The following is an 18847-nucleotide window of genomic DNA, read 5'->3' as shown; positions in this document are numbered from 1 at the left end:
TTCCTCAGCTGTGTCCAGGTGCTGTCTGTTGCACTGGCTCTTATCTGAGCCTTCCTAGCTCCAGAGACTCTGGAGACAAGAAGGAAGAAACAGAGGCTGCAGCAAGGTGGCATACTGGGATTCAGCTGGGGTGGGCTGTCCAGGAGCAGATTGAGGAGTGATTACAGGTGCCAGTGTGAGAGAAGGGGGCACCGGTCATATTTGACCATTCCATCTCCTGATAAGAGAACATCCTTTCTACAACATCAAAAGCCAAAGCCAGGGCAGGCCAACTGAAGCCAAGCGATCATTAGATAGCAGCAGAGCCATGGCCTGCCTCAACACCAAGACCTGAGCCAAGCTATTGAAGGCAGTTGCCCTGTGGGGAGGGGACAATTCTGAAACCGGAATCGTCAAACCTGACCAGGAGCCACCTGGCTGGATGCATCTACCCTGAGGTCTACTGGGCAACAACATGGTCCGAGTCAAGGAGACCAAGGCAGGATTCCAAGCTGCAATCGACCAAGCCATCAGCTCCGACCCACAGGAAGGGAATATAACCAGCTCCCAAGACCCCAGATCCACAAGGTTCAAGGGAGGAAATCAAGCTGGCATTGTGACCCTAGTGCTGAAGGGAAGAGGCCTAACTGCATCTGCAGCTAGGAAGTGACCTCATCAGCTGCTCCCTGTCTAAAGCTTTTAGGCTGATAACTGACCTGGAAGACCAAATCAATGAAGCCACCGAAGGGGCTTTGGAGGTCTGTCTTGGGGAATGGTCCAAACTGGGGAAGTTTGGATCTGAAATATGGATGGGGAAAACTCTGGCAAAAACTCCAGTGATATCAATAGTGAAGAAAGGCAACCTTGCCCACCCTGAAGCAGTCCCCTTTGACAGAGAGGGGCTGGTAATGCTCAACATCGGAGAAGGGGCCGGCACCAAATGCAACCAGCTCCAAGAAGTAGGAACCGATTGCACAGCGAGAACTTGCAGGAGATCCAAAGGCCTTGGGACCTTTGAATCTGGCAGTCAAAAAGGCATATGAGAGGAGGCAGCCAGAGTGGACCACTTACAGTTCCCTTTAGCAGACTTGGTGTCCTTAGATCCCTGTCAATAACTGTGATCCGACTTGTTCACCCTGCTGGTTAATGCAGAACTACTGGAAGAGAGAAAACCCTTCTAAACCAAATTGTCTGTCCTCTCATTTATGGCTCAAGAGCCAAGCCTTAGTAAATGGAGCAAAGTGACTCCAGATGGACTGCTCTAAGGCAGTACATACATTTATTGTGCGCTTCTTATGAAGGCAAATTATGGTCACACTCATCACATTTCTTGAAGCCTTTTCAATCTATACCAAACATATATACCCTGAAAACAAGTCTACCAAAAACAACAAACTACTGTACTGCTAAGCACAACCTACGAATAATGGACACTATAGAAAAATGCACAAAACACTAGAAACCACTAGGTGGAAAAGCCTGTAAACTAACTTTACTCCAACCTATGCTACATATCCTTCCTAAGACTATCTAAAACTAACAAACACCTAAAACTAAGCACATACACTAAAAGGATAGAGAACAAGGAAGTATAAATGCATTCTAAAAGAGGAAAAAAAATATACACTCCAGTGGAATAATGACTGTAGCTGCAGTCTAGGAATGGCAGCAAGCTAGCTCTGAGGTTCTCAGGGGGAGTGAGGCATTATGAGTAGAGGAGGTGAAGCTCTTCCAGTTGAAGTCTAGGGGATTTGGCCAGTCTCAAATCCGAGTCATATCTGATAACCCACAGGTTGACTCCAGATGGAGAAGACAAAACAACAGATCTTGCATTTGCTACAAATACTTCAAACTCTACTCCCTCACCTCCATAGCCCAAATCCCGTCTTCCACCAAAAAGTTCAGCATAGCACTCTGTAACAAAATAAGTAGGGCTTTTAAAAAAAATATATCATGCAGAACAACTAATGTTTATTATAATATCATTGTTAATTTGCAGACTCAGAAAAGTGCAAACAAAAAGATAAGAGAAAATATCCTAATTAAAACAAAAAACAGTTCTCCATTTTTCCCCTCAAAAAAGAAAAATAGGCAAAACAACTCCAAACAAGACAACAAAATTCAGCTTTTCACCCCATCATTTAACAATACACTTTTTATTGTGTTTAAGTAGTCTTTATTACATTAACCATTTGCACAGCTCATTTTTGGTTACACAGGACTGCCCTGTTTCTCCATTTCCACATAGGCCATGCTCTACTAAGTAATTACAGATCTTTTATTTCTCAGCAATCACTGAACCTGATCATACGTCCCACATCCAAAACTTTCTAATATCACCTTAACCAAACTTGGAAAATTTCTGTAACAGAGTCTAAAACCTTTTTATATACTTTCATTTGAAACACAACTTGTTTCTTTGGTATTACAACCCTTCTAACACTATCCACCAAACAGAATTCAGTAAATATCTATATTTATTTGCTTTATTCCAATCAAAATAACAGCATGTATATGCAACACCCACCACTGATGCCAGTAAGTGATGGGCACCAATATGTGTCGTCTCCATGCTGGACCAGTAATCAAGGAGCCTGAATCCTCACCACTGACACTGGAGAGGAATGTGCACTCAGAACATGAATGGATGCAGTCAGTATTTCCAGATGCAGACCTCTCTCTATCAAGTACAGTTTCCCTTTAGACCACACAGCGAACACACTCGGCCTCGAATCTGGATGTCTTTTTATCTCTCTCCCTCCAGATCCCCAGTAAGACTCCCCACTGGTACAGCTGTAGGATTAGGTCCTCAGCCAAGTGTGCAAGCCAAGTCCTCCAGCATCCTCTCTGTAAACCCAGTGCTTTGTGTCCCTGCCCCAAGTACCTGACACACACACACACACACACACACACACACACACACACACACTGAGATTTTTGATTTTTCATAGACACACACACACACACACACACACACACACACACACACACACACACACCTGGAAAAGGCTGGCACAGATTTACTAGCTATGCCCCCTTCTGTCCAGACTATGAGGTAGATTCACTGCCACAAGATACTCCACAATCAGCTACTCTAAGGCCCTTAACAAAGGGTGTCCAATTATACTGTGTAATATTAATACTAGTACAAATGGTAGTAGTTCACCAAGATGGCTTGGCCTTCTGGACTGGCCCACAAAGTGTCACCAAATAAATATAAGTACTCTCAAAGGTTAGATATTAAGGACCAGCCATAATAAAAGTTTTACATATATTTAATAATAAATAATAAAAGCACATGCATATGTTGAATATATATTCACAGTAAACTACAGAGTTCAAATCACATAAAATATTGAAAACAACATTGCAGGACGGACTCAGACAAATAAAGAAAAACAATATCTAAACTAAACTTCACTATATTCCTGACTGAATGTAGAAGCAATTACTGTTCCCAAATAACTTACTTGGGCAAGGCAAGATGAAATATGTGAGCAGTCTTTCTAGTCAGGCTTCCCAAACAGAATTTTCTATATTCTGAGATTGCTCCCTGTAAAATATAATATCCAAGATGACTTGCAGAATGACTTCATCTGGTCATCTGACTCTAGGTCCCAACAATATCTCCTTTTGAAGTTTGAGACAGGACTTTATTTGACTGCTACAATACACATTTAGTGCTTTTATGGCAGTGCCCAGGGGGCAGAAACATTTCCCCCCTTCTTTTCAAAAGCTAACAGATAATGGCTTACCTTCATGTGTACATATTGCACAAGGGTGAACAGCAATTGTCCGAAAGGCAGTTTGCAAACACCGAACAGAAAAAGGTTCAAATGTGCAATGAGCGAATGCACAGTGACATTCGCTCACTGCACATTCGACATTCTGGGGAGGATTGCACTTTAGTGGGGATTGGAAAATCATCCCTTTCCCCACTGTAGTGCGATGTTGGAGTTAGAATATTAAAGTAGAGGGGGTGTGGGGGGTGCAACCCCCCACATGGGGGGTGCAGGGGGTCTTTCCCCCCTGCTTTACACTTCATTAGAATTTTCTTTCGATATTTATGTTCGAAAATCAGCGAATCTGCTTTTCGATTTGCTGATTTTCAAACATATTAAATTGTCGCTGTTTTGAATTTCATTGTTACAATTTGCTCATATGAGCAATCGCACCACTGTGATTCGGTTATGTAAAGGTGAACCACAGATAATGGCTGCTCCCAGACTTAGCTTCTCCGGTCCTACTCATCACTGTGGGGTGACGTTCAATGATTTAACAGTTCATTTACATTTCCCGTATTTTCTTAAAATAAGCCAGCTGGTTAACCTTTGCTGTGCCAGTGTCCTCTATTAAAACATGTACATGTAATTCAGATACCATAATACATGTACATTTTTCGTCATTTCAGCAGGATGCACTGTTGATACATTTTAACACAATGAACACAAGCAGAGCTCACAAATATATTTTCTGCACAAGCATCTGTACAAGTCAGCTTGATATACAAATGACATGCTGTTATTTACAAAATTCCAGCTAGGTGTGCTGGCAGTACCTCCTATTCTCACAGTATATCAGAAGGCAAATATTCTTACCTTGGTGGCAAATAATTCTTCTGCACAGTTAAACTGCAACATTCAAACCTATTCCTTAGAAAATTCTGAACATCTTTTTAATGTGTGGAATTACTCCTCCTTACAGTTTCTGTGTCAAAAACAAAAACTTATTCCCAACCATTCTTTCTTCCACCATATTTTCATATTTCCTAACTAAAAACCTACGCCCAGAACCCAAAATTCTCACTCTTTTTCATCACTACCACAACAAAACATAAATTCTAAGTGAAGCTAAGAAAAAATGGATGCACCACAGTAGCTCATACTAAGTCTGTCCTGTATAAAATTATCTATGTGGAATTTAATGCCATCCCCAAACTAATGAAATGGACATTCCCCATAATGTCCTTCTCTAGGGAGTCTGACAACATACAGTAATCTTGCAAATAAGCATACCTTTTTGAAAAAGACAAAATATATTTGCTGCATAATCCTGCTATATTTTAATCCTTTTCATCACACCTGACTAAATCTGCTTTTCTACTCATTCATGTTCAAACCGTACTCTTACAACTTCCATGCTTGCATCTGGTATTGTTATACCTATTGCTGCCCTGTTTTTTTTTTTTTAAACTTTACACTTTTTTATGATTTGGTCTTACATTTATTTTATCCAAATATAGCTGTATAAACTTCAAAGCTTCCATCAAACTCCCTAATTCCATAATTACCAGAAACAAATCATATGCAGAAGTTATAAAAGCAGGAAAAATGATCCTTTTACATTCAAATTCACAGGAAGAGTACTCCATCTCACATCTAATTCTGCAGAAATAGAAATCCCTGTATCCTGCAAATCCCAGTCCCTCTAACCTCCAAGTGCAGCAGGTGAATACTCCACCTCACCTTCAAGTCCCACAGGAAGATTAATCATCCTGACCTTCATGTCCCATGGGAACATTATTCCCTCTGACCTTCAATTCCCATAAAATGAGTAGCCCCTATCATCTTCATATCCTGCAGCAAACATAATCTCTTCCCTATTACCTACAAGTCCAACATGAAGAGTAAACGAAATTTTGCATGGGAGCAAGCCCCCCTGTATCCCCCATGTGAGGATCTCTTCCCCCAACTCCCTGTAAATTATAAACACCTACTCCACAATGCATCACAATAGAGGAAAGGGGGAAAACTCCAAGTAGTGCTGCACTGGCTCGCATAATACAACATATTGTGGTGAAACTCATTGCAACATTTATCATCAGAAAACCCACAGGCCATTTATATATAAGCCTAATATACCAACTGTGAAATTGCAGACAATTGGAGAAAACAGGAAAGTGAGGGCACTGCAGCATTCACCTTCTCCCTATTCCCCACTTCAAGCAAACATGACAGAATACGAGTAATCTTCTGTCTGATGTCCCAAGTATTGATCATTTGGCCAGTGACAAAGAGTAGGGCTTTCCAAACACTCCATTCTCCATGTCATTCATTGTAGACTTTGACCAACTTCATTAAATGCTGCTTTTTCTAAAGTTGTATAAAAACATGCTATAGTCCATCTACCACTGAAGTGGTTTCTGCTCTTAACCATCATGAATACTTGTCAACTATTTATTTTTTTCTTTTTCACCACTGAATTTTCCTGTAATAAATTCCTTCAAACATCATATTTCCCATTTGCTCCTGTATCCATTCTACCTTGCCTGTCCTAAATGACTCACATACCTTTCTCGCACTTCTTGTTTTAATAAAAAAGGAGCATTTTCTCTTCTACTTTTATTACAAACATCTCTTTTCAACACCATTTCTTTTCTTTTCAGTTAACTCAAAACATTTTACTCCTACTAGAGTTTTTTCACAACTGTATGTGTGTTTTATTTACATATACATATATATTCCTTCCATGTTTTCTTTTTCTTTTTTTTTTTTTTTTTTCGACCATTCTAATCCTGATACATAAATGTCTTTTATTATTGCATGGTCCTTCTGCCACTGTGAGTATTTTCTCACTCCCTCTTTCTCTCTCTATTGTATCCTTTCACTTGCTCAAAATAGATCTTTTTAAATACCAAATTTTTTATCTTTAACATATTTTCCACCGTGTTGTCATTAGAAAAAGAGCTTCTTTATATTCTACCTCATCCTAATTTGCCATAAGTAAAGTTTATCTGCATACTTAAATCTTTTCTATGTTGTGAATTCATGAATTCATAATCTAGACTTTCCAAATTCACTAATACATTATTTTCCTCACCTTAATGCTGCTGTCCTTTTCTTTATTTCTTAACTTTTGTATGCATACCACTCCACTCTGTCATTAAATGTGGCTTACACTTGTTAAAAACTTTTATTCTTTCTTTATTCCTAACAAGAGCATATATGTTTCATAACCTGTACAATATATTTTTTCTCCTCTTTCCACATCCAAACAGTTCTACCATCTTTTTAACTATGTCAGATTTTCCCTTAAGGAAATGGTCACTGTGTACACTCTTCCTTTCTAAATGGCCAGATAACTGTTTCTTTCAGAAAAGGCATATTTCTGCATCCCAAATTAGCAGGCTTATATTTCTATTAGTATTAATTGCACTAATTTGTTGTTTTATGTTTAGTCTTTTACCATTTTATGCTATTAATGTTGATTGTCATTACATACCAGACCCTTGATTCAAGATTCATTGAGGTTGTTTTACAGTTGCTTTTACAACCAATCATCTAGTCATTGTATTCTAGTTCAGTTTCCCTTTTTATTCCTCATCTCTTCATCCACATATTCTTCCATATGTAAGAGATTTCATCTTGCTCTATCTTCAGACCACTGTAAGCGCTAGGAAGAATGCATTTGAATCTTCCCTTACAAATCTTTTAACTGCTCTACTGCTGTTCTGTTCTGCACACCAGGAGGTGTGTGTATGTGTGTGTGTGTCTACTATTGTCTCTTTTAATACCCCTTCCCACAGCTGTTTGCCAATGTTTTGTGTATGGTTTTTATTTATGACAGATGTTACATTGTTCTGTAGCAAAGAAGTAAACGAAAAAGAAATTAAAAATACAGGGGAGATATATAATGGGAAAAAATAACATTAGACTGAACGATATGTAAATAAGGAGATGAAGTAAACTACGAAGCAGTGATGAACTATATAAAAAATGGAGATGCGTGAGGAAATTGTTTCCTTTGGTATATTGTATAAGACAAACTGTGAATGTAGAGGAGATAAAGACTAAGAGAAATGGTAGTAAATCATAATGTTTAGTGGCAGAAATTTATAATGACTGTTAACATATCAACAACAAAACAGACTACAGAAAGACTTGCATGAACTGAGCCAGAAATATGAAGGTGATCATCTATAAATTTCTTAATAAGTGCACTGTACCTGGTCTATCAGCTAGTTCATCCAAGGATGATGAAAAACATAAAATCACATAGACTCTTCTTTCAGAAGGAAGTTTAGTTTTTGAGACAATTTTTTTTGGTTCCCTGCCTAGCTGATAACCAGCTACTTTGGTTGTTCTCCATTACCACCTGATAGGGGGGAAGGGGCCTGGAGAATACCATGTAGCACCAAGATTACCCTTCCCAGTGGAAGTCATTGTTGGTGGACAACAATGATTGGGGAGAGGAGATGACATACTGTGGTGACAGGACTTTCTTTTGAACACCCCCTTCTCCAGCAGACTGAAATCTCTAGGGTAGGCTGAGCAAGCCATGAGCATGGCTTCTCAGGGTATGCCCTCCATGGACAATATGGCAGCCATGCTTCCTTGACCCACCTGCATGACCCCACCTAGCAATCTTTTCCAAGTCTTGACCTACACCAGGAGTCAAGAGGGCTTTGACCAGCATACTCCTACCACTCTACATGGTACACCCGTCTTTAGTGCAAGCTCCATCAAGTGCCTGAGACACTAATCAAACATGGATCACCTGGGCCATAGCCAGGACTTTATCCCTCCATTCAGATGTTTATTTTCAGAGCACAACTTGAAACTAGTAGATGAATATGCCCCAAATAGATTCTATTACTGATGCTTTATAAATAACACACCATTTAACAAATCATATCTGTTTTTATTTATTTTACAGATTCTGTCACTGTATTCACTGGGCAGTACTTTCCTGACAGTGAGAATGGAGAGATTCTGGAGACCATGTGGCTGATAAGAAGTAATGTTGACAACCACAGTAAAGACTGGGAAGCTACCACGTAAGACATTCCAAATTAAGTCATCAAAATACAATAATCAGCAACAGTGTTTTTATATATTTATGAGAAAATAAGATAAAAATCTAACAACTTATAAATATAAACACCCAAGGAGGCATTTATACTGATTAGGAGTAGTTTGGTCATAACACTGAAGAAAATTTTCTACTCTTCTAGAGGGGGATGCAGAAGACCGCAGTTTGTTGGAAAAGACTGTGGGTCATAGAAGAACAAGGGAAGTTTGAGAAAATAGCCATTGTTAGTAAATATACTCACCATAACATTCCATCTGTGTTGTCCATTTTTATTCTTCAGTTGGTTTCAGATCCAAGACTCAGATCTGACTTGACTGCTTCTTCAAGCTCATTAGATCCTAGAACTCTCAAGCTCCATCCTTTACCCATAATGACCACCAACCTAAGGTACCTCAGATTGAGTTTGCTGACCCTAGATATAAAAGGGCAACCTATTAACAGAAAATACCAGAGGTGGAAAAGAAAAAAGAAATCTGTAGCTCAGACAAGAAACAGGGTTCCTGAACAAGTCTTAGATCACTCCAGACGCAAAAAAGGAGGGGGTAGGTGGGTAGAGAGATGAGGAACAATGAAAGATTGAATATTATACTGAGTACATATTTTTTTATCTGATGTTGCCATTTTAATTTGTTCCTCAATTGATGGGACAGAGTCCACAGCTACTGTAACCTTGGGAAAGATATTCCAAAGAACTGCTGAGCCAAAGCTCGCTCTGTTCCTGGAAATCAAATCCAACTTGTAAATAGCAATGAAATGAGCAATAAATGTGTGGGGATTAGCCCAAGTTGCAGATGCACAAATATTATCTACAGATGCTCTGTACCAAAAGGCTGAAATAATACCCTAGATCTTGTGGAATGGGCCTTAAGAGGTTTTGGTAAAGATAATCCCAATTTACCATAGACAAAGGTTATACAATCAGTCAACCATTTGGCCAGTGTAACTTTAGATAATGGATTGTCTAATCTGGTAGGAGAAAAAGAAATGAATAACTGGCCAGACTTCCTAAAGTCTTTGGTTCTATGAAAGTAGAAAAGAAGTTGTCTATGCACATCCAACAGGTGCAAAATATACTCCCCTTTGTTTGAAAAAGTTAGAAAGGAAACTGGGATATTAATGACCTGGTTAATATTTGACTCAGAAGCTACCTTAGCAAAAAGGAAGGATTAGTTCCCAAAGGCAACCTGTCTCTATGAAAAATTTAGATCAGGAGGCTTTGAAGACAAAGCCTGGAGATCAGATTCTCTTCTAGCTGACATAATAGCAACTAGAAAATGGTTTTACAAGATAAAACGTTTAGGTCTACTTTGGCTGAGGGTTCAAATGGAGATTGCATTAAGGACTGAAGCATTATATATAAATCCCAAGAAGGAGTAGGATCTTTTAATGGAGGTCTAAGCAAAAAGGCTCCCTTGAGAAAGGCTTTGCATAATTTAGAAGAAGCTAACATAGAGTTATTTTTTGCCAAGTGGAAATTAGAGATGGCAGCTAATTGGACTCTTAATAGTTGAGAAACTAGCTCCTTCATTAAGGATTGAAGCTAAAAACACAAGGATCACTGGCACAGGTGCTTAAAAAGGGTCCAGATCTTTGCTAAGGGCCCAGAAGACAAATCTTTTCCATTTAATCCTGTAAGCCTCTGTAGTAGAAGCCTTATGGGAAGGCAACAAAATGTGATGGACCAGGGAGGATACCCTGGGCTGTCTAGCAATCAGTGAAACTGGAGAAGTCATGCAATCAACTTGAGGCCTGTAATATATGGATGAGTAATGCCTGCTGAGTGAGACAGGGGGTCTGGAGTTGGATCTAGAATCCAGGGTGGATTTAGAAGATAAGGCCAGAGGAATGGGAATCAAATCTGACAAGGCCAAAAGGGCACAATGCGGATAACTGTGCTCTTCAACTGAACTGCTTTCTGTAGAAACTTGGGAATTAGTGGCAAGGGTGGAAATGCATGAAGAGATCGGAGGGCCAATTATGAACTTAAGAATCTCTTAGTGTTTCCCCTGATGGAGGGATCACAACAAAGAACCTGCTGCACTTTTTGTTGAGGGGAGAGGCAAATAGATCACAGCATGGATATCCCCATTGATGGAAAATTCTCTCCACCACATTGACATTGACTCCCCCTGCTTACAACCGTCAGGTAACTTTTTTCTTTTTTTTTCTTTTTTTTTTTTTTTTACGTATTCAAAGTTTTACAACTTCGAACATATGGGTTTGTCCATATGGCATTCGAAGTTGTAAAACTTCGATAACGTAATATAGACCCTTTAGAAACAACTACCTGTGGGAATGTCTGGGGTTATAATAAAGTACTAGAGAATCATCAGACTTGTGTAAAAAATTCTATATGATTGAGACATGTACTAATTGGTTCTCTGACGCAGTAGCTTATGCATGGAACAGACTACCAAATTACATTAAAGCAAGTGCTAGTTTTGATATTTTTAAGAACAGCCTGGACACATTATGGGAACAAGTGTTTTGGTATATTGGCAGCCTAGAAGGGCAATAATGCCCATGCTTGAAATATTTGTATGTATGTATCTATGTGTGAAAATGACTTTAGTCCTCAACCCATTTATATACTCCATTTCTAGTCTAAGTACTTTATGACAGCTAGTGATGGACTGCACAAAACCCCTTTCACAGTACTGATTCACATAACATTTCTCCTTATAATTTTACTTTTCCTCATTAAATGATTTGATTTTGTTACTAAATGGGAGGATTACAGTCAGAAATAATGAAAGACACTAAAGTTAGATATGTATTTTTCTTCAGAAAATGCAAGTTAAATATACCCACCTCTCGGTCTTCCAGTTTTCTAGTTCATGTTCAAGTTTATTGCAGTGCCTATTGCCTAAGCACTGTACAAAACACAGAACTCAAACAAATGCACAGAATCACTGCATCCAAATTAACAATACTGAGAATGATGGAGTATATTTGAGACTGGTAATTCTCACCAAGCAAGAAGCACCATTACTACAACAGTAGCTAAACACTGTATTACATTACAAACAATGCTGTTACAACAAGTAAAACTCAATGCTGCTGAACCCATTTTAAAAGATGACATGACTAAATCCAGTACTGAAACAACAGAACAAGTTGGAGCTAAAATAAACAGTCTCTTAAATCAAGCCAAATTAACAGCAACATCCAGCTGTAAAGAAACAAATGTGAAAGACAATGTAATAACAAAACCATAAAGTCATTACAGCTTCATGGCATCTCCCAAGCCCAAACGATCTGTAGAACATTTCAGTATTTGGCAGGCCATCAGTGAAAGCCAAAGTATTTCCTTTACTAGAAGTGCCCCAATATTAACAAAAAGAGCCCTTGGACATGGTAGCACAACTGTACTCGTTTCCCAACCAGTCATATTGTTCTGGTTATCAGATCATCCCGAAGAAGTACAGCCACAGCTACTGAAAAATTGAAAGATCACATCACTACTACTAGCAACTGGCAGTGTACAGGGATAACAAAGCTCAAAATTTTACCAGTCCATGATGCAATGACTAGTCAGGACCATCCAACAGCTGACAATCAGCTTAGAGAGGTTACAGACTCAAATATTAAAAGCATAAGCCAAACGGCTGCAGCCCACTCCATAGTGCAGCAGCCATTTGCCACCACTGTTAGGAGCACCGCAGTATATTAGTATTCTTTAGTGAGTCCTACAGTGTTTAATATGTGTACAGAATGTGTGGAATTTGTATTCATTTAACAAGTGTTCCTAATATGGGGGTCTCTCTCCATTACTTCTAGGTTAAACAATGAAAGTTATAAGAAGAACAGTTTAGAGTTAGGAAAATACTTGCACTTTACAAAGACACTGGTGCTGTAAACAATAAACTGTGACATCATTACTATCTCTAACTAGCAAACCAAACATGCAGAGATTCCTACCGGTAATTTGTGAATATTTAGGTAACCGCATGACATTCCAAGACTCATTAGTGCAAGCCTTAGAACAGCAACACTGAATGACTGAAAGTGTGGGCTTATATATATTAAATCCAAGATTGCCATTAATTATGATATTCCCTTTTCTGTGAGGTATAGCAATCTTGAACTTGGTGTATATAAGTTTTGGAGGGTGACGTCATTAGGGGATGTGGGGGTGGTGGTGGCCTTGCCACTTGCAAAAAAACAAGTTTAAAGGAGAGTGTCAATGTTCAACATTCACTGTTCTGTATTTATGGAATTTTTTCATAATTCAGGGACTCAAATTTATAAGTGTCAGAATTATAATAGGGAGTCATATTTTGTTTGTTGGTACAAGTCTTCAGATATTTAATGAGGATCCCAACCATTTACTTAATAATGTTTTACAAAAGATCAAGAGAACTAGAAGCAACAATTGTAAACTGTCTAATTTTGTGTGGTTGTATATGAAACGATTATAGTGATGGGCTCTGTGATTCCCATAATTTTTATTTTTGGGTTATACTGCAGTGATCAAGTAAATTAACCAATGTAAAATATCGAGATTAGTGGACAAACTTTTCATCTACCCCTTATTTTTTTCAATCCTTTGCTGTCTCCCTCCTAAATTGTATGATTTTGAGACAAAGCTGTCTTATAGCCATTAAGCAAAGCCAGACATTACATTTAAGATGACTTTTTATGAATATGCATCTTAATAAAAATCCTCTTTTATTATCAACCTTTTAAGTGAATATTGTCAATATTTAAAAACTCTGTTGATTGATTCATGGCTTTAGTTCCTGATTATGTCTACTTTCCTACTTACAGAGATAAGAGGTTATGAGCTATGCCCTTGGAAATTGATGCCTCTAGTTCTTTACTGTACTGAAAAGGGAATAAATTTTATTAACCAGATGAAAGGATTGTTACATGTTTCTAATTTATCATATTTGATAAACTTATAAGAATTTAGTAAAATCTGCTCCTGAATGGTTTTCCATTGACTAATGAAAGTTGAGTCTTTCCAGAGTGCAATAAAGTTAAAAAGCTATTACTATCATGCTACCATAACCTTGTATGATTTCTATAAGTAATCCTCAGCTTTTTAGGATACCATAAAAATGAAATTAACATTTTTTTTTTCCATTTTCTTTAAAAGTTTTTTTTTTGTCAGGTATTAAAGCTATTAAATGCAATATGTATATGTATTACTGAATGACATAATCATTTTAATAAGTAATAACGTATTCTTAAAAGTAAAAAAAAAATCATTGCAATTTTTAATAAGAAGTGACACTTCTTCAATTATTTTTTCAAAATTATTATGAATAATCTTACATATTGATAGATTTTTATTCTTAAATATGTTACTTCTATTATCTCCCAATTCTGTGTGCATTTATTTTTAAACTTACTATCCAGTAATTGATTTAACACTAAAGTTTCAGGTTTATTATAATTAAACTTCAGCAGTGATACATCTTGAAACTTTTCAGTTTCTTCGTCTACTTCTTCAATTTAATAATTTAAATCTTCTATAGTTAGTAAAATATCATCTGCTAAAAGTTGTATTTTGGATTGACAATCCTTATTAACTGAGAATCCATCAATTGTTTTCATTGCTTCTTATACTGTGGGCTAAGAGATTGATAACTAATACAAATAGTAGAGGGGGTAAGGGACACCCTTGCTTTGTCCCTTTGTTTAACTTGTATCACTGAGAAATATAAGATCCAATTTTAGCATATGCTTTGGAGTTTTTGTACGGGTTTCTTAATATTCCAATAAATGGTTCTAGAAATGCAAATGCTGCTGAACTTTTAAACAAGTAGTTCCAGTCTACACAATCAAAAGCTCTCCCAATATTCAAGCTAATTAGGGCTAATTTCTTGTTCATTCCTTTTGTTAACTCTAAGATAGTTAATACCCTTTTTATATTATAATATCTATTGACTATAAATCCTGTCTAATCTTTATTAATTTAACTGCTATGTCTCTTAATCTTGTAGCAAAGATGGAAGTAAATATTTTATAGTCTACATTTAATAATGAAATGGGGCTATAGGAGGAAACTAGGTATAGGTGAGATTACAAAAAGTTTCCACGAGGGAGGAATTATTTTGTCACTCTGAATTATCCTGAAAGCACCACTCAGTAATTTTAAATGATTTAATGTGAGCAGACTATACAATTCCATACTTAAACCATCTAACCCAGGAGGTTTACCATTTCTTCCTTTTTTAAAACTTATTTAACCTCTACTAGGGTAACAGGCCTATTCAACAGAGATATTTGATGATCATTAAATTTATTAGTAACATTTTTTCTATAAATACTTGCCAATTTTGTAACCAGGATTATTATTTTTATCTTTATTAAGATCATCATGGAATTTTTTTAAAAAAATGTTAAGCATTTCCTCTATGTCTGAAGTAAGCTTAATAGAGTGAGGATTTCAGATATTATTGTGTGCCTTTTTTTCTTAACATCTTAATTCTGTTAGCTAATCTACGTAGATTTTTGAAGTCATCACATAACTATGCATTTTTATTTTTTTCTAAAGCTATCTACACTTTATGTGTTAAAACTGTTTGATATTTTGTCATTATTTTTAATGATTTCAGTATTATCTGATTTCTTTTTTCGTTGTTTAACCCTTGATTTGTGCATTTCATTTTGTATTTCTAGCAGTGCTTTATCCCACTCTTTCATTTTAATACTAGCCCATCTTCCTATTTTACCTTTATTATGCAGTTTTAAGGAGTTCCATCATATGACTTTACAAACCTGACTACTATCATTCAATGATTAAAAAAATCTCGATTTGTTCCTTAAGATAACTCTTAAATTCTTTTAATTTCATCATATATACAGGGATTCAATAAATTTACAAATTCCTTATATCCATTAATGTAGTAATACTCATGGCATTATGATCAGATAAAGAACAAGGAATAATTTGAAAATAATTCACTTTATTAAGTAAATCTGTACAGGCATAAATCCTTTCAATTTTAGTTTGCATCCCATGCACATAAGAAAAAAGAGTAAAGAACACAATGACTTATCTTCTGCTTTTACCATTAAATCAATTAATTATCAATGCTAATCCATCTGTTTAGTGCTTTAGTGGATGGCAGAATTTTAGCTTTCTTCTGTTCACTTGCATCTTCTATACTAGACATGCAGTTAAAAATCCCCTGCTAAAATTAAACTTCTCTTCCAATGACTTTGCAGTAAGTTTAAGTGATCTTTAACCACTCTTGCACCTATTCCAGAGATCCAGTAAAAATTAGCTAGTGTATAGAGTGTGCCATTATATTTCATTATTACAAATGTATACACTCCTTTGGGACCATTAAAGGATTCCATGACCTTAGGCATTAAGTAGATTTTCTCCAAAGTGTAGCAGTTCTTCTCCTTTTTTTGTTAAAAGAAGCAAATGATAACATTTCATAACCTACATTATTTAAATATTGCATATCTTTATCTATCAAGTGTGTTCTTGCAAGAATATAATGTCTCCTCTTTTTAATTTTAGCGACCTCATTTATGATTTCCTTTTGTTACTATTATTTAATCCATTTACAATAGTAGATACTAGATTAAAACTATCCACACTGTGTATTTAAAAATATTTCTTTTAAAAGATAATATGACACATTTATCCACAGTATTAATTTAATTGTGTATAAGACTTTAATACATTCCTCCAAAACTATCTTAACATTCCACATTTTTTTAATTCTTCCTTTCTACAAACTAAACTATTAAAATTTATAAATAAAACAAGTCTACAACTACATCTGTATATATTGCTAATAAAATACAACCTACCATGGATACCAAAGTTCCTAGATTGCCTTGCAAATAGATAAACTACTATACAATCTCTCTACCTACCAAAACATAAAAATTCATCAAAAAACTGCCCAAAAGCTACTGTGACTTACAAATAATTAATATAATATTATATATAGCCTAAAAATTTTAACGGACTATTAATTTATTTATATATTTTGCCATTTAAAAGTATTCCCCTATTACTACATAAACGTTTAATAATTCTCTTCTATTAATCACAAATGCTAAATAATCCAGCAAACAGTGTACCATATACCTATTTATGTAACAGTAGTATAAATTATCCATTAAATATTCCTAAATTGTTTGGTCATTCAACATTATTATAACTAAATCTCTAAATAAATAAGTAGAACAAAGTGGGACCTGAAGGGATAAAAATATCTGTAAACTAACAGGTGACATGTAATCTTATACTAAACTATTATACAAAAGGAAAATCAATTAATGTATGTATTCATCATGCTAAAAGATATATGCATATTTTATAGATTTAACAAAAGCTCTGAATTAATTTTAAAAGTATACGTGTCTATATCTCAAACAGTACTGGTATTATTTACTGATGAACCTTCATTGGGATCTTCACCTTTTATAAAACTGAAAATTCATATTCACATGTTCATTTAAACTATATGGCATAAAAAGGAGTATGTAATTGTGTAATAACATCACTTCCTGGTGAGCCAAAGTTGCAACAGTGATACTGTTCACATTTCTGCTGTTATGTTAAGCTATCATGCAGCTTTATTTTTTTGTGTTGCCACAGTTACTAGCATAATAAGCTGTTGTGTCGTAGGAGGAGATTATGCTATGAAACAGGAAGCAACTTACAAATGAAAAAACTCTTGAAGCATAAAGATTATATATTCATGCATAAATAATGCAAGTGAGAAGTGTGTGTGTGTGTGTGTGTGTGTGTGTGTGTGTGTGTGTGTGTGTGTGTGTGTGTGTGTGTGTGGGCATGCACGCGCTCACACTTGTGTGTGCATGCTAATGTGGCATACAGATTAGTTACCCTCTTATAAAATGCACCTCTTATTTGGTTTGCAAATGATTATACATAGAGAGAAAGAAAGATTAAATAGTTTATAAAAACATTATAATTATAGAATTGACAATATTTCCTTTATTATATTTTCTCAATAAATATTTATATGAGACAACTTCTGACTCACATTAATCAACACACATTAACCACATATTTCATGATTTAAAAATTACCTTTATACTCATATTCTGGTCTGTCACCAATTATGCAGCCATGGTGACTTATTATGCATTTTGTATAAGTGTAACCTAAGTTGTCAGTTGTCCAGGGGTGCCTTGCTGCCTTTTATTTATTTATTTTTTATTTATGTATTTATTTTTTATTTGTGTATTTATTTTATTTTATTTTTTAAGTAAAGAAATGAACTCCATAGGTATCAGAGATAATTATAGCTGAAGTGCCTTCATGGCTTGGCCATCACTACAGGGATCAGGGGGTCAGGGGAAAGTCTAGGCACCATGGATTCTGCAAATGTGCCATAACAGCAGTTAAACTATTCTGGTGATCAGGGATTCAAACCACAGGGGGCATACAGGTTAGGGGGACAGATATGGAGACTGTGGTGTGTCTGTGTTTGTATGTGTACTTGTGTGGGAGATGTGACAGTGGGTAAATGTCAATGCCTATATGAGCAACAGTTTACTACAGTGACATTCACGTCAGCAATGATCTGCACATCACAAAAAATCAGTGCGATTCAGAGACATGCAAATTAACTGGCTTTACATCATCACAGCTAACATGTCTCTGAACTGTAAATTATCTCATTATGGGAGTAGGGCCTTTTTAGTGCAGGCCACATTGCTCACGCTAGGCTCTTTCATTAATTCCTGGGAATGTAATGTAGTTGTTAAAAATCTATGTAAATCCAGTACTGCTATGGCTTATGCTTGTTTGTATGGGGTGTTATAATCTACTTAAGAACGACATGTTAGCCATTATTTCTTTCATTTTCCATCACAAGCATCAGCATTGCATGTGAAAAGTGTCTATCTTTGGTAATCTAGCAGGAGTAGGGTGTGTGTCAAAGTAACTTATCATTGGCAAAGTGACAGGGACAGTAGTGTTGGGATCATGCATAGACCTGGTTGAATTGTTGGCTGTAGCTTCTTCTGTTGGAGTCTGTTATGCCCTCCCTGTATATGTTTGGATTTATTCATACACTCTGTTTATCAGCAAAACCCCAAATATTTTACTCAG

General features: G+C 36.3%; 1 protein-coding gene across 2 annotated transcripts in view; it reads left to right on the top strand.

Annotated features, from left to right (window-relative positions):
• Positions 1–18847, top strand: part of LOC122794164 (avidin-related protein 4/5-like) — a 262421-nt gene that overhangs the window by 239680 nt on the left and 3894 nt on the right. For both annotated transcript variants that reach the window (XM_044062368.1, XM_044062367.1), the window contains exon 4: positions 8635–8755. In XM_044062368.1, coding sequence (XP_043918303.1) covers positions 8635–8755 — 121 coding nt within the window. The remainder of the gene's footprint in view (positions 1–8634; positions 8756–18847) is intronic.

The sequence above is a fragment of the Protopterus annectens genome, chromosome 2.part1 (assembly GCF_019279795.1).
Source record: "Protopterus annectens isolate FY-2018-M chromosome 2.part1, PAN1.0, whole genome shotgun sequence".
NCBI lineage: Eukaryota > Metazoa > Chordata > Ceratodontiformes > Protopteridae > Protopterus > Protopterus annectens.
Note: the sequence above shows the minus strand (reverse complement) of the source record. Positions and strands in the feature narration are given on the sequence as shown.